The 26,142-nt window shown below is 36.3% G+C and overlaps 1 protein-coding gene across 1 annotated transcript in view; it reads right to left on the bottom strand.

Annotated features, from left to right (window-relative positions):
• The window catches only part of SUGCT (succinyl-CoA:glutarate-CoA transferase), a gene marked incomplete at its 5' end in the record, with an annotated part of 825,119 nt that overhangs the window by 716,410 nt on the left and 82,567 nt on the right, over positions 1-26,142 (bottom strand). Inside the window, 1 exon segment of the mRNA XM_014585757.2 lies at positions 21,500-21,591. Within this exon segment, the coding sequence (XP_014441243.1) occupies positions 21,500-21,591 (92 nt within the window).

Genomic DNA, 26,142 nt, shown 5'->3' on the forward strand with positions numbered 1-26,142 from the left:
TTTTTAGCTCAAGGTCTTCCTCTGAGAAAAGCAAAGGAAAGTCACTAGATTAAACCAAAAATAAATATGAAAACCATAGAGTCAACAATTAAGAATGAAAGTCAAGATATCAATTCAAGGGACCAGTAGTTAGCGTAATGGCTATGTCACTGGACTCCCACATAGTCAACTGCGGTTCAAGTCCCGAACCCGGTGGCTTAAACTCATGCCGGGCACGTGTGTGTGCTTGCCCAAGATCCCAAGAGGAGAATGGAGGAGAAGGGATTGCGGCATGGCCATCCCCCCCGGGGAGTGATTTCTTGCTTTCTGTCTCTCTGTCTCTGTCTATCTGGTGAGCGCCCATGCCCTATAGCAAAAACCTCTCAAAAAAAAAAGATACCAATTCAATAAACCAAGAACAGGGTAAAAAATAGAGAAATTAATCTATGGTCCATCTGGCTGCACTCCACTGACAGTGCTTTTCCTAGGATCTCTCCAGAATATAGTCAAGCTCAGGAACCAATGAGAGCCAAAACCAGTCTCCTTATTCACAAGTGCCTGAGAGAGAGGAGCCAGAGGCTCTTAACCCACAACTCACAAACACAATGCAAAAGAAATTTTGAATATAAATGTATTTGACTTTTGAGTCAGGCAGATCTCCTCTTCCTCTTCTTTCCCTCAGAAACAACCATGCAAAAGCAAGCCGCCAGGTCTAGGACTCGAATTACAGTCTGCCATGTGAGAGTCCAGCGCCCTTAACCACCACACCACCTGTTGGCCCCAAAACCGGTCCATTCTATTTACCAAATGGATAGAGAGCGTGTAATGGGAAAACTACATATGAATTTCAAAACGTTTTTGTACCAAAATAAATACATACTTTAATTGTAAAATGTATATATATATATAATATACCTTCAAGGCTCCTGAGAACTAGTGACTTCAGGGAAAAAAAGAGAAAGGAAGATTTACTACTGATAATTCAGCCTCCAGTCCACAAACTCCAGTGGTAGGAAGTCCCTCAAGTCTTCTCTCTGTCTCTGTCTCTATCTCTGTCTCTGTCATCTCATTTTTTTTGTAATTTTCCTTTTTTAAAAAATTTTAAGGTAAAGGATTTTCTAGGCATTCATCCCCTCCTTTACCTTTATCTTGTTAACAATCCCCTCTCCCCCTCCCACCCAGGAGAGGCAAGGGGCCTCTCTTCTGAAAGAAGACACCTTCATAGCTCCTGAGAACTAGTGATTTTGTGCAGTGCACTTGTGTGCAACATAGTTTTCAATTTTTTGGTTTTTAAAACAATATATAATTTTTATAGTTTTTTTCCCTTTTTTAAATTTCTGTTTCTTGGTGGTGCTGGTTGTTTTTTCTTCCTCTCTCTGTATCCTTTTCTTTTTCTTTTATCTCATCTCTCTGCTCTTCAATCTCCATTCACTGTGTTTCTATATCGATCTAAGGGAACTATAGCCAAACATCCAAATACTATTAGGGTTAACATATTCCTCAATATCTACTGAAAATGCTGTGCAAAGAGATCAAAACAGAACAGCAACGAGATTCCACATCACCTCTTTCTGCACACACCTGCTCCTCCCAGGGAAAAGAATAGTTCCTCTTCATCTACAGACAGTTCAATGGAAATCATAGAAATGTCTGATAAAGAATTTAAAACATTCATAATGACAAAGCTAACAGAGATGGAAGAGGAGACAATGAACTACAGAAGAGAAAGAAGAAAGGAGATGATGAGTTCCAGGAGGTGAGGAAATTCTTGCAAGATCTAAAAGAGGAATTACACACTTTACAAAAGACTAAAAGGGACCTGTTAAAAATGGAGGCTATGGGAAAAGCGGTTAGCGTAATGGCTATGTCGCTGGACTCCCATGTAGTTGAACACAGTTCGCATCCCATATCCAGTGGCTTAAAACTCACACTGGGTGCGTATGAGTGCATGCCCAAGATCCCGAGAGGAGAAAAGATCCCGAGAGGAGAATGGAGGAGAAGGGATATGGGTGTGGCCATCGCCATCCCCCATGGGGGGTGATTTCTCGCTTTCTGTCTCTCTGACTCTGTCTCTGTCTCTCTCTGTCTGTCTGGTGAGCGCATACACCCTGTGGCAAAACACTCTCAAAAAAAAAAAAAAAAAAGACCTGACGGGCTGACAGGCAGTGTGGTGGTTGAGGTACTGGACTCCCATATAGCCAACTGTGGTTTGAGTCCTTGAATCATACAGAAAATAGAAACTCAGACGTAGAAGAGAAAATTGCTGGCCTAGAAAAGTCCACCATGAAGACTGAGAAAATTGCTCAAAAAATGAGAATAATATACCAGAAATAGTAGATACCATAAATGTTCAAATATCCAAATAATTGGCATCCCAGAGGGCGAAGAGACTCATAAGGGCATTGATAATCTATTCCATGAAATCATGCAAGAAAATTTTCCAGACCTAGAGAGACACTCAAAGATCCAGTCCCAAGAAATACAAAGTACCCCAAATAGAATCAACCCAGAAAGATCTTCTCCAAGACACATTATAGCCAGGCTGACTAAAACCACAGACAAAGGCAAGATACTAAGATTGGCAAGAGAAAAACATCAAGTTACCTACAAAGGATATCCCATTAGGCTAACAGCTGACTTCTCATCAGAAACAAGGCAAGCAAGCAAAGAATGGGAAAATGTACTCAAAGTGTTAAGAAAAAAACAATTTCAACCAAGAGTAGTGTACCCAGTGAGATTATCCTTCATATGGGAAGAAAAGACAAGAACATTATCAGATAAACAAAACCTGAAAGAATTTATCAGCACCAGACCAGATCTCCAAGAAGTTCTCAAGGGAGTGCTGTATCAGGAAAATTAAATACAGACACACAGAAATAAGAGTTCAAAAACTAAGAAAATGGCCAACTTAATAATAGGGACAAGTTTGGAGTTGAATATTATATTCCAGAATTCAATCAGGAAGATCAAACCACAACAGAAGATAGACTAAGTACATGAGACTGATCTGGTGAAACAGCATTTTATGACTTTTGGGTAAATTATTGCTGATTTTCATCCAGGCTTTGTTGTCTGGTTTTAAAGATTTTTGTCCTGTCTTGAGCTGTCGATAGGTTCATGTACCTACTGTTTGAACAGAATCCTAACCTGTTTCTTGGCTTTAAGTTTTAAACAAAGTTCCTTAGTATTTCTTTGATTTATTAAAGTTAAAACTGCTTTTCTTGAAACTACCAGCTGAACTTGCTATTAAAAGTAGTTAGATTATTTAAGAAATTATGTGATCAATAAAATGGAGGGGGAGGAATGGAAGACAACTGTAGACACCAGAGATAGTGTGAGAAGAGGGTGGGAAAGGGCAGAGGGTCAGAAATAAGGGTTAAATGTATATATATATATATATATATATATATATATATACACACACACATATATATATATATACATACACACAATTGTGTTTGTAATTTGCATTTCTCTAATGACTTAAGTTGTTGACTGTGTTTCATGGTACAGTGGTTTTTACACATAATATAATGTTTGTCTTTAATTCATTAGAGGACATGTGCACTTGCTAGATAGAGAGGGGGAGAGACAAAGGAAAGGAAAAGTGAGAAAACGCCCCCATGGGAGATGGTCACGTTGTAATCCCTTTTCCGTTTCCCCTCTTGGGATTTTGGGCACACGCACACACACATGTATCTGGTGTGTTTCAAGCTGCTGGGTCCAAGACTTACACTGTGCAGTAGCCATGTAGGATCCAGCTGTCTTCCAGAGACTGTGGGAGGAAGGTGGGAGATGACAGAGGGGAAGAGATAGGGAATCAATGATAGGAGAAAATGCAAAATATAAAGGAAACAAGAAATGGAAAATTATTTGTTGATGATAACATGTATGTTGATGTGCTTGAGTGAACGACTATACAGTGTATTTTGTATGGAAAATCTCATTTTGTATGCTATAATGATGTATAGTAAATGAATTTATATAAGTAAATTTAAATAAAAAAGAAAAATCAAAAAAATAAATAAAATAAAATAATGAAAAAAAGGGGGGGGGGATAATGGAAGCCAAAATAAAAGAGAATTTCAAAGATCAATGACCACTGTAAAATATGGCAGACCAAGACCAAAGTCCAGTCTCTCCTTAGACTGTGATGGTGAAAGAAAAACATCAGGGGAAATGAGATTACAAATATGAGAAGATATGCAAGCCCACAGATCATAAACAAACAATATAGCTGTTATTTTGAATTCTTTCACTGAGCCAAGCAAAAATAAATTACTTCTTACCTAAACCTCTCACTATTATTCTTTTCAATTACAATTTATCAGCGAGTTCAAATTAAAAACATATCCTTTTATTACTACTCTCTTTCAAAGTTTAAAGCAAATATTTTATTTTTAGCATATGAAAACTGAAGGGTCATTAACAAATGTGTTAAATATCTTAAAAAGAAAATTTCTTCCTAAAAACAATTAACTAATACATTTTTAAGGCATTTGAATTATAGAAAGAGAATAAATAACAGACATAAAATTAGCAACCACAAGAGGTTGCAAGACCTTTTACATATAAAGGAAGTTTTAGCAAGCATTAGATATTTCAGAATCAGACATAATCCTTCTAAAATGAAATGCTTTCTGTGAAAAAATAAATTTCACATAAAAAAAGGCATTTCCTTTCAAAAGAAATAAAATTTATTTATTAAAGAGGTGGAATTGGGTATGTGTGTGCCTATATACACATGTGTACACGTGTGTGTGAAATACCTCACCACAAAAGTTTAGAAATTTTAGAGGAATTTGAGAATTTTTCCACTCCTATATAAAGTTCACAGATGACTGTATCTCTTTGGGTTTCTTTCCATTTAGGGGCCAAATGTGAAAAAAAGCAAAAGTGTACCTCCATTGTGGCATAAATTTTATGGAATAACAGCTGAAATATCAAATGAGCATCAATTTCAATCTAAACATCCAATTCTAGTTAAACTACTTAAATTAAAATATGCCATAAATTCTGTCAGCTGACAAATTAATTGTGTAAATGTGGAATTTATGGTTACTTTCTCTGTATTTACTTGCAATTTTATTGAACTAATCCAGAATCTACTTGTTTTATGACTTTTTTATATTTATTTTTTAAAGAATTATTTCATTTTATTTATTATTACTACTATTTCAATTTGAGCAGAGAGAGAGAGATGGCAAGAAAGCAAGCTGCCAGGTATGGGACTCGAACCACAGTCAGCCATTTGAGAGTCCACCATGCCACCTACCAGCCCCATCTTTTTTTTTTTTTTTCTTTTGGCCAGCGAGCACATGTGCTCACCAGAGAGAGACATAAAGACTGAGACAAAGGGAGAAAGCACTCCCCAATAGGGTGTGGTCACACTATAATCCCTTCTACTCTATTTCTCCATTCTATTGGGATTTAGGGTACATACACACACACATTCCTGGCATGTTTTTTAAGTTGCTGGGGCTAGGATTCAAACTATGGTCAGCCATGTGGGATTTAATTCCCTTACCTACTATAGAGCTGGCCCCAAAATCTATAGATAATTTAACACAGACAGGTAAGTGTATTTATGCATTTGGTCAACCAATATTTGAGTGACACTATCATCCAGGCATTGTTGTAGATTCCAGAGATAAGGTGCTTGCTTCATGTATACTTTTTAGGGTTTTTTTTTTAAGAGTTTTTGTCATAGGGTGCACATGCTTGCCAGATAGAGACAGAAAGAGAGAAAGTGAGTAATCAACCCCCCAAGGGGGAGTGGCCATGCCACAATCCCTTCTCTTCCATTTTTCTCAGTATTTTTGGCATGCATGCATACATACATAATTTTGAAGCTGCTGGATACGGGACTCGAACCATGATCTGCCATGTAGGAGTCTGGTGCCTTAACCACTGCACCACCTGCTGGCCCCCATGCTTACATTTTAAAGGTTGATATAGACAATAAATAAATAACAATGAAACATGGTTTCACACATGAAGATGAGTACAATGAAGAAAAATAAAGAGGATAACAGGTTGGAAAACAAGTGGAAATGTGAGAGTGAATGAACAACCTAAAAGTGATGTCATTCTTTTAGGACTGAATCTATCTAGTAGGACATTAATTTAAACACTCCATTAGTTAGAGTTAATTAATTGTTTACCCCATAACCTAATCTTATTTAGACACTCGATAGATATAATTTTCACAACAACTGCAAAAAATAGGTATGTTATCTCCATTTCACAGATAAAAAAAATAAAATTTCACAGTAGCTCCTCTAAATAGCTTTTCTAAAACTACGTTGGTAATATATGCAGAGCCTACATTCAAACTCTAGCTCCAAAGTCCATGGTCTTTGTACCATATTACACACTGGTCCCATAAAAATCAAAATGATGGGCCTGCCCCATGGCCTGGTGGTTAAGGGAGCCAGACTCCACATGGCCCACAGCTCAGTTCAAATCCCATCCCTGGAAGCTTGAAATACTGTGTGTGTTGGGTCAACAGGTAGAGTGGAGGTTAAGGTGACTGGATCCCACATGGCTAACTTCACGGTTCAAGTTGCAGACCCAGCAGCTTGAAAATTACACCCAGCACTTATATGTGAGTGCCCAAAATCCTGAGAGGAAAATGGAATAGAAAGGATTTTGGCATGGCCGTGCCCACTGGTAGGTGTTTTCTCACTTTTCCTCTCTCTCTGCCTATCTCTCTCTGGTGAGTACACATGCCCTCTAGCAAACCAAAAAGAAGAAAAACCTATGTGTGCCTGGTGCCCAAAATCCTGAATGAGTGGAGAAATGGAAAAGAAGGAATTGAGTTGTCCCCATGCTCCAGTGGTGGGAGTTTTCTCCCATTCCCTCTCTCCCTCTCTCTGGTGAGCACACACATCCTCTGTCAAACAAACAAAAAAATAAATAAATAAAAATGATTTCATTATTTCCAGACTTCAATCCTTTACTACAGTGTATTATTCATTAGCTTTAATAAAGTAAATCCTTAGTTTGTACCATATTTCTGAGAGGTGTTAAGAAATAAAAATAATGTTACTTATTCTAAAAATAAGGATTACTATTTACCACTTCTATAATAATTGTATTTGAAAATCCTTAGTAAAAATCACAGTGTTTCATAAAATATCTTACATCATTTGGAAGCTACCCCCAAATATTTGTCACAATAAAAGTACACTCTATCAATTTATAGTTTATCACTAAAAATTTTTACCTTGAAATTTTTATATGACCTATAGACCTATAATTATAACAAACAAATCAAATGTTTTTCATTTCATTCAGAAAATTCCAGCTTTCTGGTGGTGAACAGACACATTAAAAGCAGAATTCTATCAATCTAAACCTATTTGCACTCATAAACATATTTCTCAATCTCTTCGTTTTTCCAGTCATACAAAGTGGTTCTACCACCTTTCTTTAAAAGGCAAAGGCTACATACAGGAACTAAATATTGAGATGCTGCCCATATGATATAGCTCCCCTCTGCCCTTCCTCACTCAGAAAGTGACCGAGTGAAAAAAAAAGGATAGTTGGCCAAATCCTAAGAATCTCTATCAAAGATCTCTATCAAGGAGAAGCACGATGAAAAAATAAGTAAACACTAGGGAAAGGCAACAAAAATACTCCTACAGGAGGGTCTCAGGTGCAGAACAAAGACCAAGGGTGCTGCCAGGATTTGCCAAGTACCTTTCATGGGAGTGGGACTCTGCCATCAAGGGGGTGGAGTAGGGCTAACATGGGAAATTGGTGGGGGTCTCAGAAAGAGGGCTGAACCTTGAGCTCAGTTAAGTACCTCAGTTAGCCCTGCAAAGCGTGGCCTCTACAACCCCTTCTTATCAACTGCACCCCAGTTTTACTCCTCACCCTGGGCAACTGGAAAATGGCGAAAAATTGCTGCAGTATAGAATTTAAATGTTAAGAAACTTGGGACCACCAGATGGCATAATAGTTAAGTTGTTGGACTCCCATGTAGTCGACCATGGTTTGAGTCCTGGACCCAGCAGAGAGGAGAACAGAGGAAAAGAGAGATGATTTCTCACTTTCTATCTCTTTATCTCTCTCAGTCTCTCCAGCAAGCACATATGCCCTATAGAAAAAATCTCTCTCAAAAAAAAAAAAAGGAAGGAAGGAAGAGAGAAAGAAGGAGAAACTTGACAACTTGACTAGAGCTAGGACTAAGGTTAGGATAAGTAAAAGTACTTAAGAGTACTTACTAAGTAAAAGTAGTTAGGTATAAGTATTAAACAGTCATTAGGAATAAATTAAATAAGTAGTAAGTACAAGTTCTTAATTAACAACAATTGGGAAGTGAGGAAAGGGAAGACAGAGGGAAGAAATCTAAGAAAGCTAATCATTTCTTATGGCATGAAATCAATCCTAATGCTTAAATTGAGCATGTATGCAGTTAAAGAAGCATGAAATGACTCCAACACCTTAAGGGTTTTCTTAAAGGTTTTCATAATATCCTCTCAATCTCAAAATAATCTTTTAGTAACAATTACATTTGTAAAGAAAGAAAAATTAGCTAAATTTGAACAATATCTTCCAATTCACTCCAACTAATTGTTCCCTCTGTTAAATTCAATTACATCTACCAGCTATTTGCTTTAAATTAGCAAGAATATTATGCCCTCATCCTTATAAAATTATTTCTGTTCACCATGCCTTCTGAATATACCCACATATAAGTATAAACAGATGTTTGGAATGATACATGCCAAAATATTGATACTAGGAACTTCTGAATGGTGAGATGAGGATAATTTGTTGTTTTCTTCTCTACTGTTTTTTTGTATTACTTAACTTTTTATAATGAATATATATAGGGGGATGGCAGAGGCTGGGGTTGGGGGATGGACCTTGGGAGTGAGTGTATCTCCTTCAAATGAAATAAATTTTAAAAATCTTTAAAAATAAATAAATTTAATATAATAAAAATCCAGACTACCTCACCTATTTTATTACTTTATTAATACTTATAACAAAGGAGATAAGAAAAGATATTATTCTGATATATCATAAAATAAGAAATATATTTTATATTCCTAAGAAACTGTAATCCCTATGCTGCTTAATGAACATGAACAACTTTAATGGACACTAGTGATATAAAAATAAACATGTATTTTAACCTATGACCAAATATAGGAGAATTTTCTTTGAGTGTGTGTGTATGTGTATATCTGTTGGGAAGATCTACATTTCTGGTTGTTTTATTTACACAGATATTTCAAATTTAAAATAGATCCACATTCTCAGACATTGCTGCTAGAAGCATAAATTGGTTCAATCTTATGCAATATCACTATCAAAAGTACAAATAAACTAATTATTTTATATATCAGTCTTCTAAGAATTTTTTCAACAGAAGTAATTATACATGTGAAAAACTACACAGGTACTAAGGATATTCTGTGTGGTCTTGAAGTAATAGTAAAATATTGGAAAGAAGCAAAATGCCCAGCAAGACAGTCTGCTTATATAAACTACAGTGCACTACAGATTTAGATACAATAAAAGCGAATATAGTGAAATAGAATAACCTCATATGAAGTGAAACAAAATCCAAGGAAAAACATTTCGTTCCGATAACCCTAAAAGTGAACATTAAAATTATTAAAACACATTCTTGAAGAAAATCTTTATAACTCAAGATCAGGAAAAGAATTATTTAAGAGGACATAAAAGAAACTAACCATAAAAAAAAAATTCAGTTGATTCAACTTAAATCCTAAACTTCTTATCAGAAGACACAATGATGGTGGTAAAATAGTAAGCTAAAGACTGGGATAAAGTAACAGTATTGCATATATCTGACAAATACTTGTATCCAGAATACAGAAAGAAGTCCTTTAAATTGCTAAGACTAATACTCTAATAAAAAACAATAAAAAGAAAAAATAAATAAGTAAATAAATAAAAACAATAAAAAGGACTTGAACATCTAGTTCACATCAATATCCAAATGACCACTAGCATGTGAAAAAATTATATCTTTTTTTATTTGCCAGAAAGTAGGTTCTCACCAGAGAGAGAGACAGAGACATGGGATGAGAGGAGAAAGCACCCACCAATAGGGTGTGGTCACACCACAATCCCTTCACCATCCAGTTGAGATTTGAGGCATGCATGCACATGCCCAGCATGTTTTCAAGTCACTGGAGCTGGGACTCAAACCATGATTAGTCATGTAGGATCTAACTCCTTTAACCACTAGTCTATGGAGCCCAAATGCTGTTTAGTTAGTTTGTTTTTTTTTTCATTGCCAGAGGGTACATGCACTTGCCAGAAGACAAAGAGAGAGAAAGAAAAAGAGAGAACACCTCCTAATTGGGCATGGTCATGCTACATTCCCTTCTCCTCCATTTCTCCATCCTGTTGGAACTTTGGGCAACCACATACATTTGTCCAGCATGTTTTTTAAACAGCTGAGGCTGGGATTCAAACCGTGGTTGGCCATGTGAGATCCAGCTCACTTAACTACTCGACTACAAGGACAGCCCTGAATATCCTTACTCAACGAAGAAATGTAAATTCAAGTCACAATGAGATACAACTATATACCCACCATAATGTCTGTAATTTTAAAAACTGGAATTGTCAAGAGTTGGTAAAGATAGTTCAAACTCTCACACATTGCTAATAGAGCATAAACTTGTAGATTTTGGGGGAACTGGCAGTCTACTAAAGCTAAGCATACATCTAACCTGTGACCCATCAGTTCCACTCCTAGGTGTATGCCAAGAGACATGAGGATATATGCACAACAAAAGACATTCGTAAGTAGATATATTGTGGTATACTCATATAATGTAATAATTTAGAGCAAAAATTACACCACTATTATACACAAGAATTGAATAAGACACAAAAGCATTCCATTGAGCAAAAGAAGTCAGATATAAATGAAAACATAGCATATGTCTCTATTTACAGACGTTTGGAAAAGGTAAAACTAGTTTAGGGTACTAGAAGTGTAAACAGTGATGACCTCTGGAATGAGGTAGTATTGTTTGAAAAGAGGCATGAAGAAATTTTCTGGAGTAATGGAAACATGCTAAATTTTCTGGAGTGATGGAAACATGCTATCTCTTGAACTGGGTTGTGTTTATCCAGGTGCATATAAAAAAAAATCACTAAACTTTTCAGACTTTTCGCTTTAACTTGTGTAAATTATAACTCATTTTTAAACTCTTTTACAAAAGGCGGATTTAAGAAATACTGAGAAAGTATACTACTGATTGTGGTTTTTTAAAGATGAAGGAGGACTATTTTTCTTGGTTTTAAGTAAAATATCTCTGAAATGATGCATTAAAAAGATGGTAATACAATTGCCTCTAAGGACAAGAAGGTGAAAAGGAGATTTACATGATAGATTCTTAGGTATAGACTGAAAAGAAAAATAATTTAAAAAGAGTCCCGGTTTGTGTCCTGATATTATATAGAGAGAACTCTCTTGTAATTCTTAAAAGTGTCCTGATCTATATAATGAATTATATGGTCAAGCTACTCATGTACCTTGTGGACTTAGTAATATGTGAATGTATTATCACTTCAAAAAATAAAATATAAACTAAATAGAGTGCCTTTTGACAGCCATGTAAAAGCATTTTCTCCTCATGTAACTATTTGTGTTTCTTTAGTTTTTAAAAGGGGAGATAAGTATCTAAGAATCAATGCTTATAAAGTTGATTTAGTCCATCCTGCACACTTGGGCTAAACTAATCCCATGAAGCTGTACTTTTATTACGTCACTCCCCTCCTGAAAGCCTCCCTAACTCCACTGTGTGCCAACAACATCTCAACATCTTTACTTGACCCTGAAGACTTTCTAAAGCATGGCCTCAAACAACCTTCCCACAGCACTTAATCCTTCACTCAGTTCTATAACTTGCCTATTGCTTTTCCCTAGGTGTGCCTGATTCTTTCCTGTTTCCCTGTCTTTGGTCACTCTGCCATCTCCACTAATAAAGTCTCAATCCATCTAAATCCTACCCCATCTTTTAAGATACCATGAAATTCAAGTTCCACTTGTTTGAAATCCTACTCTAAGTCATATTTATACCATGGAACCTTAAAATGTTTGTGGAAAATGGAATTCAAAGATAAAAGTATAGAGCCAGCAGGTGGTGTAGAGATTAAGGCAGCGGGGTCCCAGTTGGATGACAGCACCGTTGAAGTCCCAGACCTGACAGCTTGAAAAATCACCCTAGCCACATGTGTGTGCATGCCCAAAATATTGAGAGGAGAATGGAGAAGATACTGAGACAATGGCCATACCTCCAGGGGTGCTTTCTCACTTTCTCTCTCTCACTTTGTCTCTGGCAAGAGTGTAAAATATTAATTTTTTTATTTAAAAAAAGTAAATAAATAAAAAATATTTTTAAAAATTTAAATAAATAAATAAATAATAAAAACTTTACTTCTGAAAATAAGAGCCATCAAATTCAAGACACTTTTTTTAAAGTACTAATAGCAGCCTAAAGAACTGAAATTCCTGGGAATTTAACCATGTCAATGGGGTATTTTTTTAATTATTAAATAAAGAAAAAATTAGTGTCCTTTGAAGATTTTTTTAAGATTATTAAACAAGGGGCCGGCAGGTGGTATGGTGGTTAAGGCACTGTACGCCCACATGGCTGACAGCACTTTGAGTCCTAAACCTGGCGGCTTACTTTCTTACTTTCCCTTTTTCTTTTTCCTCTCTCTCTCTCTCTCTCTGTGTCTCTCTCTAATCAAATTGAAAAATGATAATAAATTTTAAAATTAAATAAATAATTCTTTTAAAATATTATTAAACAAAAAGATGCCAGAAAGAACTACATCAGTAGTGTAAGATGGATGCCTAATGACTTCTCATAAAAATCTTCATGAAATGGCCTTTGTTTGATGAGAGGAATAAGCAGAAACATTTTCATAGTGGAAATGGACTCAGGTAAAGTTTTCCCATGTATTTTTCTACTAGAGCTCCAACTAAGTTTCTCAAAACACTCTCATAATAAGCAGATATTATCATTCTTTGGCCTTACAGAAAGTAAACAAGCAAAATGCCTTGAGTATCCTAGAAACTTATTACCATGACCTTTGCTCTTGATCTGTAACCTTTTGTTCAACTGAGCCACTTACACATCTTGGTAGCCACTGGCTTTGATTGTGCTTTATCTTCAGGATCATACTAGAAAAGCGATGTGTCTTCTGTTACAAATCTTTTTTTTAATTTAAATTTGTTTATTTACATTCATTCACTGTACATCATTACAACCTACAAAATGAGATTTTCTATCTAGAGTACACTGTATATTGGCTCTATCAAGCACATCAACATACGTGCTATCGTCAACAAATAACTTTCCATTTCTTGTTTCCTGAATGTTTTGCCTTTTTTTCCCATCCTTGATTCCCTATCTCTTACCTTCTGCCATCTCCCACTCTCCTCCCTCACTGTCACTGGTATCTATGTTTGCTTTCTATACTTTTTTCCCCCACATTTTACTGAGTCACTAAAGATCTTAATTAATCTAAATATTTTCATAGCAAGCACAGCTGATATATACATTTCCATGAACACAAGTCCAATTTTAGGTATAACCCTCAGTGAGTAAAATGAATATTTTATAAAGTAGCACCTAGCTGGGGCTATATATCTTACTGCAGTCATCAAATAGGTATTTTTAATGCATTTTTTTTTAATTTCAAGAAAAACAGTTACAGGTTTTTTTTTTTTCTGAACATTTTTTAACTTAATTTACATTAATTCCCTAAGCATCGTCACAGCATACAAAATGTGATTTTCCATCCATTATACACTGCATAGTGGCTTAATCATGCATGTTATTATAAAAAAAATTTCCATTTCTAGTTTCTAGTATTTTTTTTAACCCCTATTTCTGACCCTTTGTATTTTCCCATCCTCTTCTCACACTATCTCTGGTGTCTACAGTTGTCTTCCATTCCTTTCTCCCCTCACATTGTACTGATCACACAATTTCTTAAATAATCTAACTTCTTTCAATAGCAAATTTGCTTGGTACTATTAAGAAAATCAGTTTTAACTAAAATCAAAGAAATATAAGGAACTTTGCCTAAAACTTAAAGCCAGGAAACAGGTTAGGATTCTGTTAAAATAGTAGGTACATGAACCTATCCATATCTCAAGACAGGACACAAATCCTGACGACCAGATAACAAAGTCTACAAGAAAATTAGCAATGTTTTAGTCAAAAGTCATAAAATTATACTTCACCAATTCAGTCTCACGTACTTTATCTTCTGTTGTTGTTCGATTTTCCCAATTAAATTCTGGGATATAATATTCAACTCCAGACGTGTCCCTATGATTAAGTTGGCCATTTTCTTAGTTTTTGAACTCTTATTTCTGTGTGTCTATATTTATTTTTCTTGATACAGCACTCCCTTGAGAACTTCTTGGAAATCTGGTCTGGTGCTGGTAAATTCTTTCAGGTTTTATTTAGCTGAGAATGTTCTTGTCTTTTCTTCCCACATGAAGGATAATCTTGCCAGGTACAGTATTCTTGGCTGAAATTGCTTTTCTCTTAACACTTTGAATATATTTTCCTATTCTTTCCTTGCTCGTATTGTTTCCAATGAGAGGTCTGCTGTTAGCCTGATGGGATATCCTTTGTAGGTAACTTGATGTTTTTTTCTTGCCAATCTTCATATCTCGTCTTTGTCTGTGGTTTTGTCAATCTGGCTATAATGTATCTTGGAGAAATCTTCTTAGGTCGATTCTATTTGGGGTCCTTTGTATTTCTTGGGATTGGATCTTTGAGTGCTTCTCTAGGTTTGGAAAGTTTTCTTGCAGGATTTCATGGAATAGATTATCAATGCCCTTATGCGTCTCTTCGCCTTCTGGGATACCAGTTATCCGGATGTTTGGACGTTTGATAGTATCTAGTACTTGTCATATATTATTCTCATTTTGGGGGGCAATTTTCTCAGTCTTCGTGGTGGACTTTTTTAAGCCAGCAATTTTCTCTTCTACATCTGAAATTCTATTTTCTGTATGATCTAGCCTGTATTATAGCCTTCATCTCTAACAGTTCTGTTTGATTCTTTTTTAAAGTGTGTAATTCCTCTTTTAGATCTTGCAAGAATTTCCTCATCCTCTTGAACTCACCAGCTTCTTTCTCCTTTCTCTTCTGCAGTTCATTGTCTCTCTTCTCTTCCATCTCTGTTAACTTTGCCATTATGAGTGTTCTAAATTCTTTATCAGACATTTCCATGATTTCCATTGAACTGCTTGTGGATGAAGAGAAGTTATTCTTTTCCCTTGGAGGAGAGATATTTTCTTGCTTTCCCATATTTCTTGTGGTCCTGCAGTGATATCTAGTCATCTGATGGATGATGTGTTTCTTCCTAATTCTTGAAGTTCAATCTGAACATTCAGAAGCAAGCAGAAAGAGGTGATCTGGAATCTCTTTGCCGTTCTGTTGTGATCACTTTGTGCAGCAGATTCGGTAGATATTGAAGAATATGTTAACCCTAACAGTACTTGGATGTTTAGCTACAGTGCCCTTAGATCCATCTAGAAACACAATAAAAGGGTATTGAGGAGCAGAGAGATGAGAAAAAAAGAGAAAAAAGAAGAGAGAGAAACAACAAAGAAATGGAAAACAAAGAGAAAAAATAAAAAAGTAAAAGAAATTATAATTATTGTTTTTCTTTTTAAAAAAAGAGCACAAAATAGAAAACCACAGCACACTAGTTTGCAGGAGCTATGAGGAATCTTCTCCTGAAGGCCTGCCTCTCGCCTCTCCTGCCACTCTAGCTTGTTTGCTGGAGGCTGAATTATCAGTAGGAAATCGTCATTTCTCTTGTATACTGAAATCACTAGTTAGCAGAAGCCATGAGGAATCCTGTTACAGATCTTTAAAGAAATGCATCATGATGTAAAATTCTCATTGAAAAGTTACGTTCTTGTCTACAGTTGATTCAGGTGCAAGAGTTTTGGCAACCATCAAGCAGAGAGTTTGCTAATTTTTTTTTTTTTTACATTCATTCACTGAATATCATTACAGCATACAAAATGAAATTTCCCATCCAGAATACACTGAATATTGGTACAATCAAAGACATCTTTAACTTCACAGTCAGAATTGGGTAAGTGGAACTAATTGAGATAGCTATGGTGTTTGCTGTTTTTTCTGCTGTTAATCATTAGTCTTCTCTAATTAGGACATGAATAAGATTAATTTTTTTCTTTCCAATTAATGTGGCTGACCTGACACTGCCAGCATCATTTTCAACATTGTTTTGACCTTCTTAAAATGAGTTACCCATTTGTAAACTGCTTATTTCTTTGGGGGAAATAAACTTTTCATAAAGCAGCAATGATTTCACCATTCTTCCACCCAAGGATTACCATAAATTTGCTATTTGTTGTTGTTTCAATTTTAGCATAATTCATGTTGCTATGACAAAGAATCTTTGTAAACTGTCTAATTCTTCTTAGTGCCTCAAATAGATCCTGTTCTAATGTGGTATAAAAAGTTATTAATAGTACAAGTTTATTTTGGTTAAAAAAAAAACCTTGAAATCCATGTATAGCTTTTTCATAATACAAATTTTCCAATGAAGACCAATTGTATTTTACTTCTTCAAATTATAATAAAAAAAACTTCTCTCCAACAGAGTTAGTGCAAGCCATAAATAGATTTTGAAGGTTCCATTGAAATTTTTAATCTTATTTTTTATTTTTAAAATATAAGGTCTCTTCATGCTACAGTTAAGCTGCCTCAGCTGAGACTACAGGTTCATGCCATCGCACCTGGATCTATGTTTTTCAGATAAGAACTTGCTTTATTGCCCAGGTCAGCTCACTTTCTTCCTGCTTCTGCCTTGTTGAGTCATTGGGATTATAGGGACATGCCCTCATGTTCGGTCCTTAAGTTGGACCAGGAATTGAACCCAAGCCTCCCATCTGGTCCCATTCTGCAGAGCCAGCATCTTACCAGTATGCACCTCTAGGGTTGGTTTTGTGTGTGTGTGTGTGTGTGTGTGTGTGTGTGTGTGTGTGTACCTGTACTGTACTGTGTGATTTTAAATATAATAGGAAACTGCATAAAATTAAGTGGTACAGTGTGTAAAGGACAATACAGAGAACTGTAAGATACAGGATCTCTAACTTTTTCCTCAAGGATAGAAATATATATGTGTGTGTACACACACATACACACACACACACACATATATACATTTTTCGTTTGAATCACATCTACTATACTAAGTACTTTTTACGTTTGAATCACATCTACTATACTAAGCACATCTACTATACTAAGTACTAGGATATAAAGAGGTTATCACTACCCTGTAAGTTTTCACAGAAACATCTAGTATCTCTATCATTATTATGCCACCACACCAACTTGCCCTCACCCATCTGTATTCTCAGCTGCTTCCAAAGAATTGACTTTTCTATAAATATTATATATAATGTGTGTGTGTTTGTGTACACACACATATATAATTCTATCATTGAGGAAAAAGTTAGAGATCCTGTATCTTACAGTTCTCTGTATTGTCCATTACATACTGTACCACTTAATTTTATGCAGTTTTCTATTATATTCAAGATCACACAGTACAGTGCAGGTATTCATTTATTCATTTACTCAGCAAATATTTCCTGAGTTTTCCTAAGGCTCTGCTCTATGCATGGAGACACAGAGACAACCAAAGCAATGAGCATGGTCTTTCTTATGAGGCTTATATTCTACCAGGACCCATTTTAGGCAATAAGAAGACATTACATTCTAGGAGTGAACTAGATCCATACTCTTAGTTGAATTTTATCTCACTGGACCAAGTGGTCTACTGACTACACTGTAACATGAGGAAGTTTCAAAAATCCCATGGAAAATACATGTTATAAAAAAAAGCTATGTGTGGATTTTAAACATTTTTTGTACCAAAATAAAATCATACTTTAATTTGCTTTTTCTGTGAACTTTTTAAACTCCCCTTATATATCAAGTAACATGTATAAACAAGATGCGAACATAGTAATCTGCAGGCATCATGAAAAGGAAGAAGAACATGGGCTCTAGAAGCAAAGCAGACCTGGGTTCCAAGTGTGGCTTCAGCAACTTATATACCCGGTATTGAAGCCTCTAAACTTCAGTTACTAAATTTAGCAAAATCTACCTAGAAATATCAGCATGAGGATCAAATGAGATAGTTATGTATAAAAACACCAAGCAAGGATCTAGCATAAAGTAGGGACTTAAAATCATTCTTCTTTTTCTCCATAATCAAATATGAATCTTATCTAACAACATCACAGCATACATAAAAGGCTAGATTTCAGATTTAGTGGAGATCAACTATAACTAGTTTTGCCTTAAATCTCACCATAAAGACTACTCTCATAAATTTTATCCTATTTTGTACACTTAGATCTGTTCCTTTTTGGATCAAAATGGCATTACTACTCTTTTGAGTTTTTCATTGCAATACTAGTCTACATCTTTGGACCATCACTCAGATATACATGAGAGCATCACCAAGAAATACTTACATATAATAATGAATCTCTCTACTCATCTAACTATTAAGTGATACAGTAAGCCCACAGGCAATAAGTTCAGCCACCATGCCCTTCCTCTCCAAACTCATTTTGTTTCCTTCTCAGCTAGTTCATAATAATCCAACAACACTGCCTTCTTTTACCTCCTTAACTCTACCAGACTCTCCAGAATCTAGGCATCATACGATATTCATTGCCCTCTGGTCACCTGGTTAATGGCTAATCAGGTTTCTCCTTAGTATCTGGTCCTCAAAGAAGCCTTCTCTGACAGACGACTGTCTTAGCATAGGGCACATCACCTGTGTAGGGTAATGTGCTGAAGCTTCTTAATGACAGGTAAGCCTGGGTTCCAGTCGGTCATCTGACAGCATGGAGTTGCACAGATACATAGCTGTGCAGTTAGACAAAAGTCCATATATTAATAATACCCTGCATTCTTCTGCATAGCTCTTTTCTTTTGTATATAATGAACATCTTCTGTTAATGCTTGTTTTCCCCATTTGACAGCATCAAGAGGACAAACACTGTGTCTGCATAATCCCCAGTGCCTACCATGGTTCCTAGCACACAGTCGGGAAACACATGTAACAACTCTTCACTGCGTCACTGAAAGACATCATGCGTCCATCTTACTGATACTGCCTATGGGAGTTATGTTTACTTAATACATTTAAAGTATATAAATCAACATTTGGTACAGAGCAGGTATTCAATAAATACTATTATTTGCTCACCTAGAACAAAAATTATCCAAATAGGATAACATGAGACAAAGGCTGTTATTGAGTGATAAAATAAAAGACTGGTGACCAGCAATTGGCATAATGGCTATGTCGCTGAACTCCCATGTAGTCGACCGTGGTTCGAATCCCAGACCTGGTGGCTTAGATTCGCGCCGGGCGCATGTGCGTGCGTGCCCAAGGTCCCAAGAGGAGAATGGAGGAAAAGGGATTACAGTGTGGTCATCCCCCCCGGGGGGTGATTTCTCGCTATCTGTCTCTCTGTAAAACCTCTAAAACAAAACAAAACAAAACAAGACTGAGTATATCCTATGTGGATAAACCTGTTAGAATATAGTGCAATATACTAAAAGAACTACAATAACCCTCATCTCAGCAGTTTTTAATTTAATCCATTTTAGCATTTGCACATACAAATTTAAAAGTCTCAGATCTTTTCACATATTTCCAACTGAGTTCAGTGTTTTTAAATAAAAGCACTCATAATACTGCCTTCATCATGTGATTCTATGAGACACAGCGAAGAGAGGTATGTCCACAGTCCATTCTCTTAAAGAGTGAAAAGAAAACTGGCGTCCTTGAACTTTTTTTAAAATATTTGTTTGTTTATTATTACTTCTATTAAGTTTGCTATAGGGCACATGTGCTCACCAGAGAGAGACAGAGAAAGAGAAAATGTGAAAGCAAGTCACCAGGTCTGGGACTCAAACCATCATTGGCCATGTGGGAGTCCAGCACCTTCACCACACCACCACATTATGCCATCTGCTGGTCCTGACCCTTATATATCAAGACATTAAAATCCCAAAGGCTGGGACCAGCGAATTGTGAAATGGTTGTATCACTGGACTCCCATGTAGTCAACTGTGATTAGAGTCCTAGACCAGTGGCTTAAATTCACACCAGGCACGTGTGTGTGTGTGTGCCCAAAATCCTGAGAGGAGAATGGAGGAGAAGTGACTGTGGCATTGCCATCCCCCTTGGCGGGGGGGAGGTGATTTCTCACTTCCTGTTTGTCTCTCTGCTGAGCACAAGTTCCATATAGCAAAAATCTCTCTTAAAAAACTAAAAAATAAATCAAAGGCTCCTGTGAAATTAATAAAAAGAGATAGACAGACTCCAAAAGAATAGACTGAGGCCATTCTACCTCGGTTTATCCCAACACAGCCACAGTATTTCTTGAAGAATTAATTGAATAAAGTGATTCAAGACAGGAACATCTATAAGAACAAGTTCTTTAGCTTATCAATTGTTTGTTTTGAAATGGATACCTTTTAGTATTTTTATATTTTACTAGGCTTGATTTTTAAATTTAGTTAATGTCATTCATATTGTTTTCCTCAAGAATCTATTCTTTGATACAACCAACCATATTTTTGCCATCTTATATAGATGCAGGAACTTCCCAACCTAACATCAATGGAGAAATTCTTCTATAAAAGCAAATAAGTCTTTCACTATCAGAATCTCATGAATAGGACAAATCAAACACAAGTACACCTGAGGCTCTAAGAAACACATATTTAAATATATAACTATTTATATTCCAGAAGGATAAAGAAACCATCTACTGTGAATACATGTCAAATGAAGGCACATTGGTAGAAATGAACACTTGTAGTCTAGTCTAGTCAATCATCCTATTTTCTAGAAGAAATATTCCTAGATCACACAAAGATGCCTATATTAAGCTTGAATAAATATGAAAAATACATTCACCACATGATTTATTACTTCTTGCTAAAAAGATTTCTCTTTTCCATGAAGCCATACTGATATTCAGTCTTGAGTATATTTGTAATGAAGACTTTTTACTTTTATAAGTCATTTCCTTCCTCTGGTTTCTTTCTAAAATTGATTCAAGTTTGGGATCAGCACTATAGCTCAGTGGTTTGGGAACCCAGATCCCTCATGGCCAAATGTGATTCAAATCTCAGCCCCAGCAGCCTCAAAATCATGCAGGGCACAAGTTCACACAGGCCCAGAATCCTGATGGGATGGAGAAATGGAGGACAACCGATTGCAGGTGACTACGTCTGTGTTTTCTCCCTCTCTTTTTCTGTCTCATTTCTCTCTGGTGAACACATGCACTTTCTGGCAATTATTAAAAAAAAAATTAATTCAAATTTAATCCTATGGGTTAGGGTTAATGAAAAAAATCCCTATGGGATATGTAAGAGAAAAAGTTATAACTATATTAAAGAAGGATACCTACCTCAGGCCCTGTGATGTGCATCAGACCAGAAACTGCACAGGCAACAGCATCATAACCAGCTCTCTGAGACATTGGACCTGTCTGACCATACCCTGAAACAGCAAGAACAGACACATTCAGCACCACTCAGAGTATGCAAAAACCACTGTACAATGGTGTATTAAAACCACTGGCCTCTAGAAATATTTTAACTTTTGTTTATATTAGATCTATACTACCCCTTAAAGGAAGCAATAAGAATTAATTATGAGTTTCTACTCCAGAAAGTCAAAAACTGCCAACTTGAGGGCCAGATTTCATGAAGGGGGCAGGGTGGTTGGTTTTGGCCTACAGAATGTTTTTAAATTATTTTATTTAGTTCCCAACATAAAAATCCGGAGATAACACATAAGATGGAAATTTCTGGCTTTTCCTGAAAAATTAGAATATAAATTCAAAACTAGGCTCACATTCTCATCAGTAACGGGCAGAGTTGAGTAAAACTTTCCCCTTTATTCAGGCATGAATTGCTATTTCCCACAGTCCCTACCACTCCTTACTGTTATAGGTCAGCTGTACTGACTCATCCTTTTACCCCTCAGATTTGAATAAACACATGCTACCCTTAATCCACATACAATAAAATACAAAGTAAAGCAAAGCAATGTCTCCCTGAGTTCTACTTACATATTTTCTCAATGCAAAAAATACATAGGTCTGACCCCATAATCTAGTTTTTAACAGAGCAATGAGCAACTACAGTTCTAATCTTGGCACTGGCAGCATGGGAAACACGCCAGGTACATGTGCTTGTATGCTCAAAATCCTGACAGGATGGAGGTGAAAGGACTATAGTGTGACCATTCCCCATAGGGGGAGGTATGCTTTCTTCCTCACTCTCTCTCTCTCTTTCTCTCCCCCTCCCTCTCTCTATTTCTCTGTCTAATAAATCTGTCTCCCAATCCTATGAATCAACTGGAGAATAACCAAATAAGGGCCTTCGAGCTATTTGTTGGCATTCCCTGCATATTTTGCTTTATATCAGGAAAAGGTTGCCAAGGGGCCTTGCTCTCCAGTCAACTGGGATGTTCTCCTTCCATATGCGTCAGTTCCTCACACCCTCCCTGTGTCCACTTGAACAACCTGAAAGATGGACTTTCTGTAGTTGACTAAAGTTTGACTAGTGTGATTGGCTGTAATTTAGCAACCAACTCAGAAAGACAGCCTAACATGTATGATTTTGGCTTATCCACAGGAATCCAAGTGTGAGAGTACAGTGGCCATTTCAAGCCAAAATAGTTTAGTTTAACACTGCTGTGTTACTGTCCAACCCCATAGGTCCATTTTTCCATGAACTATTGGATGTCCCCACATGTGTATGTGTGTACATACATACACATGCTCATATACATACACAAACACACTTGGGCTGCCTATGCAGCCTACCATCCAGCTGTAACCAATCCAGTTATTTCTCTACCTCATTCCTTCACTTTCATTTTGGTACATTGCTTTCCCTTTCCAGGAGTTGATGCCAAGTTGACCATGAGGCTATCTGGAGTTGCTTAGAAGTTGATCCAACAAACTGCCTGATTCAAATTGTGTTAAATTAGATCAATAAAACCCCACTAAATTAAATCATCTGTTTTCTTCACCTAACATCATAAAACATGGCATGTGAGACTGACCCACATGAGAACGCTCTTGGTTCACATTTCAAACCTCCAGAGTGCACCAGACACGCATGTGCTCATGCTCTAAGGCTGACTGACGCTGGGTGTGGACCATGGCATCAAGGCCCTTTGGGAGGTACTCCTTTCTCTGTGTCTCTCCCTCTCTCTCTTTCTTTCTCTGTCTCTCTCATCTGTTTATGAAATACATACTTTTTTAATAGTTTACTTTGGCACAAAAAAATTTGAAATCCATGCAATAGTTTTTCATAATATATATTTTCCATGACCTTATAGAAGACTCATTTACATATTCTGTAATATGAGTCAAAAATTATTCCACTTTCACCTTACGCTTACCTTAACTATTCGAATACTGACCACCAGCACCATTATTAAATAGTTATGATCATTTTAAAAGTTTTAAAGCAGGGAACTGACATTATCAAAACAGTGGTTTTACAAAGATAACTTTTTTGGCAATGTGCAGAATGGAATATTTTAATGATAATTTAGTAAAAAGCATGAGATTCAGATATTTCTTTTTAATTTATTATTTAGCTTTACATTTCCAAGAAAATCTCTGAGCAAAATCTGAATTAAAGAAAATTTTAAGCACATCAGTTCTATTTTATATTTAGGTAGAGGGTAAGAAAAATTAAAGAGGTTATGGAGAATCAGAGACCACACACACCCACACACACATATCCTCCCCATCTGCCATCTCTCTCTCTCTCTCTCTCTCTCTCTCTCACACACACACACACACACACACACACATATTTATTCACATTCATTTTAAGGAGCAACCTCGCCACCTTGTGGCATTTGTGAACATTGACTACAGAGCCAAACGGATTTCCAGTAAACATGTGCCCAGGAGGTAGCTGAAGAGAAAAGATTTTTTATATCCTGATATTTACCCTGAATATCATACGATCTGGCCTCACCACCCCTGGATTTGCTCATTTTTCTTCTTAATTTTGTCTAACTTTACATCCTTCTGTCCTTATCTACAAGCTCTAAGAGAGCTAGAGTTAACATAGGCATTCTTGATTTTTTTTTTAATTTTTTGTGTTTTAATTTACATTTAATCACATATCTCTACAGTATACAACATTTCTCTTTCAGCACGAATACCATGCACATCAGTGAAGGAAAAGATATTACTATATACATTGTCATCAGCAAACAGCTTCTCATTTTCTGTCAATCAAACATACTTTTACTTTTTTTTTCATTCTCCCTTTCTCCTCCCTCCCTTCCCTACTAAACTTTTTCTTCACATTTTATTGATTCACAAAAGATCTTAAACTAAAAATATGGACAAAGCTAAAATCTAGTGACAAATGCACTGCAATTCTCTTCTGAAACATTTTTTTTCTCTCTCCCCCCTTTTACTAAAGAGAGGTATAAACAAAATTACTTGAAAAAAAAAAAAGTTAGTCTCAGTTTGGTCTGTTATTTGCTCAAAGCCCCAAAAGAACTCAATATTTGATGCAAGGCAACGGATACTAGTGTATTATTGAATTTATGCAAATAACAATTCTGCCACAAAATAAAAATTCTTAACAGATATTTTCCAACTGCAAAGGGGTCAGGAAGGGAGAAAAGTTTACGTTTCAATTAAAAAAAATTAACAAATTCCTGAATCTATCAACAACTCACAAGAGAACCCAAATCCTTTAAATCTGGAAGACAATGCATAGAAGAAAATCAGTAATGTTTTAGAGAAAAGTCATAGTATTCTATTTCACCAGTTCGGTTTCATGTAATCTCTCTTTTGTTAAATTTGCAGGGTAACTGTGGTCTGATCTTTCCATTTAAATCCTGTAAGTTAACATTCAACATTATTATTGATATTTCCAAATTTGTCCCTGCCATTAAGTTGGTCTTTTTCTTGGTCATTTTTTGCTCTCTTATTTCTGTCTGTCTTTAGTTTTCCTGGTATAGCACTTCCTTAAGAACTTCTCAAAGAGTGGGTCTGGTGTTGATAAATTCTTTCAGATTTTGTTTATCTGAGAATGTCTTTATCTTTTCTTCCCACATGAAGGATCTTGCCGGGTATAGTATTCTTGGTCGAAATTTATTTTCACTTAACACCTTGAATATATTTTCCCATTCTTGCTTGCATTGTTTCCGATGAGAGGTCCAATGTTAGTCTGATGGGATAACCTCTAGAAGTAACTTGCCGTTTCTCTCTTGCCAATTTTAGTATCTTGTCTCTGTATATGGTTTTGGTCAATCTTGCTATGATGTACCTTGGAGAAGATCTTCTTGGGTTGATTCTGTGTGGGGGTCCTTGATATTTCTTGGGTCTGGATATTTGAATGCCTCTCTAGGTTTGAAAAGTTTCCTTCCAGCATTTCATGGAATAGATTATCCATGCCCTTATTAGTTTCTTCACCTTCTGGGATACCGATTATCTAGATGTTTGAACATCTAATGGTATCTAGTATTACTTGTATATTATTCTCATGGAGGGGGGGTATTTTTTATTTTCTCAGTCTTCATGGTAAATTTTTCTAGGTCAGAGGCTCTGTCTTCTACATCTGAGATTCAGTCTTCTGCATGATCTAATCTGCTTTTAATACTTTCAAGGAAGGTTTTGATTTCCTGAATTACAGCCTCTTCTCTAACAGTTCCGTTTGATTCTTTTTGTGGTATGTATTTCCTCTTTCAGATCGTACAAGAACTTCCTCACCTCCTAGAACTTGTTATCTCTTTTCTCCTGTATCTTCAGGAGTTATTGTCTTCTTGCATCTCTGTTAGCTTTGTACCTGAATATTTTGAGAGGTTTTTGCTATAGGGCACGTGCGCTCGCCAGACAGACAGAGACAGAGAGACAGAAAGTGAGAAATCACCCCCCAGGGGGGGATGGCTACGCCACAGTCCTTCTCCTCTCGGGACCTTGGACATGCACACACATGCACCCGGCGTGAGTTTAAGCCACCGGGTCTAGGACTCGAACCGCGGTCAGCTATGTGGGAGTCC

This window comes from Tupaia chinensis, unplaced genomic scaffold (assembly GCF_000334495.1).
Source record: "Tupaia chinensis unplaced genomic scaffold, TupChi_1.0 Scaffold000088_1, whole genome shotgun sequence".
Lineage (NCBI taxonomy): Eukaryota > Metazoa > Chordata > Mammalia > Scandentia > Tupaiidae > Tupaia > Tupaia belangeri.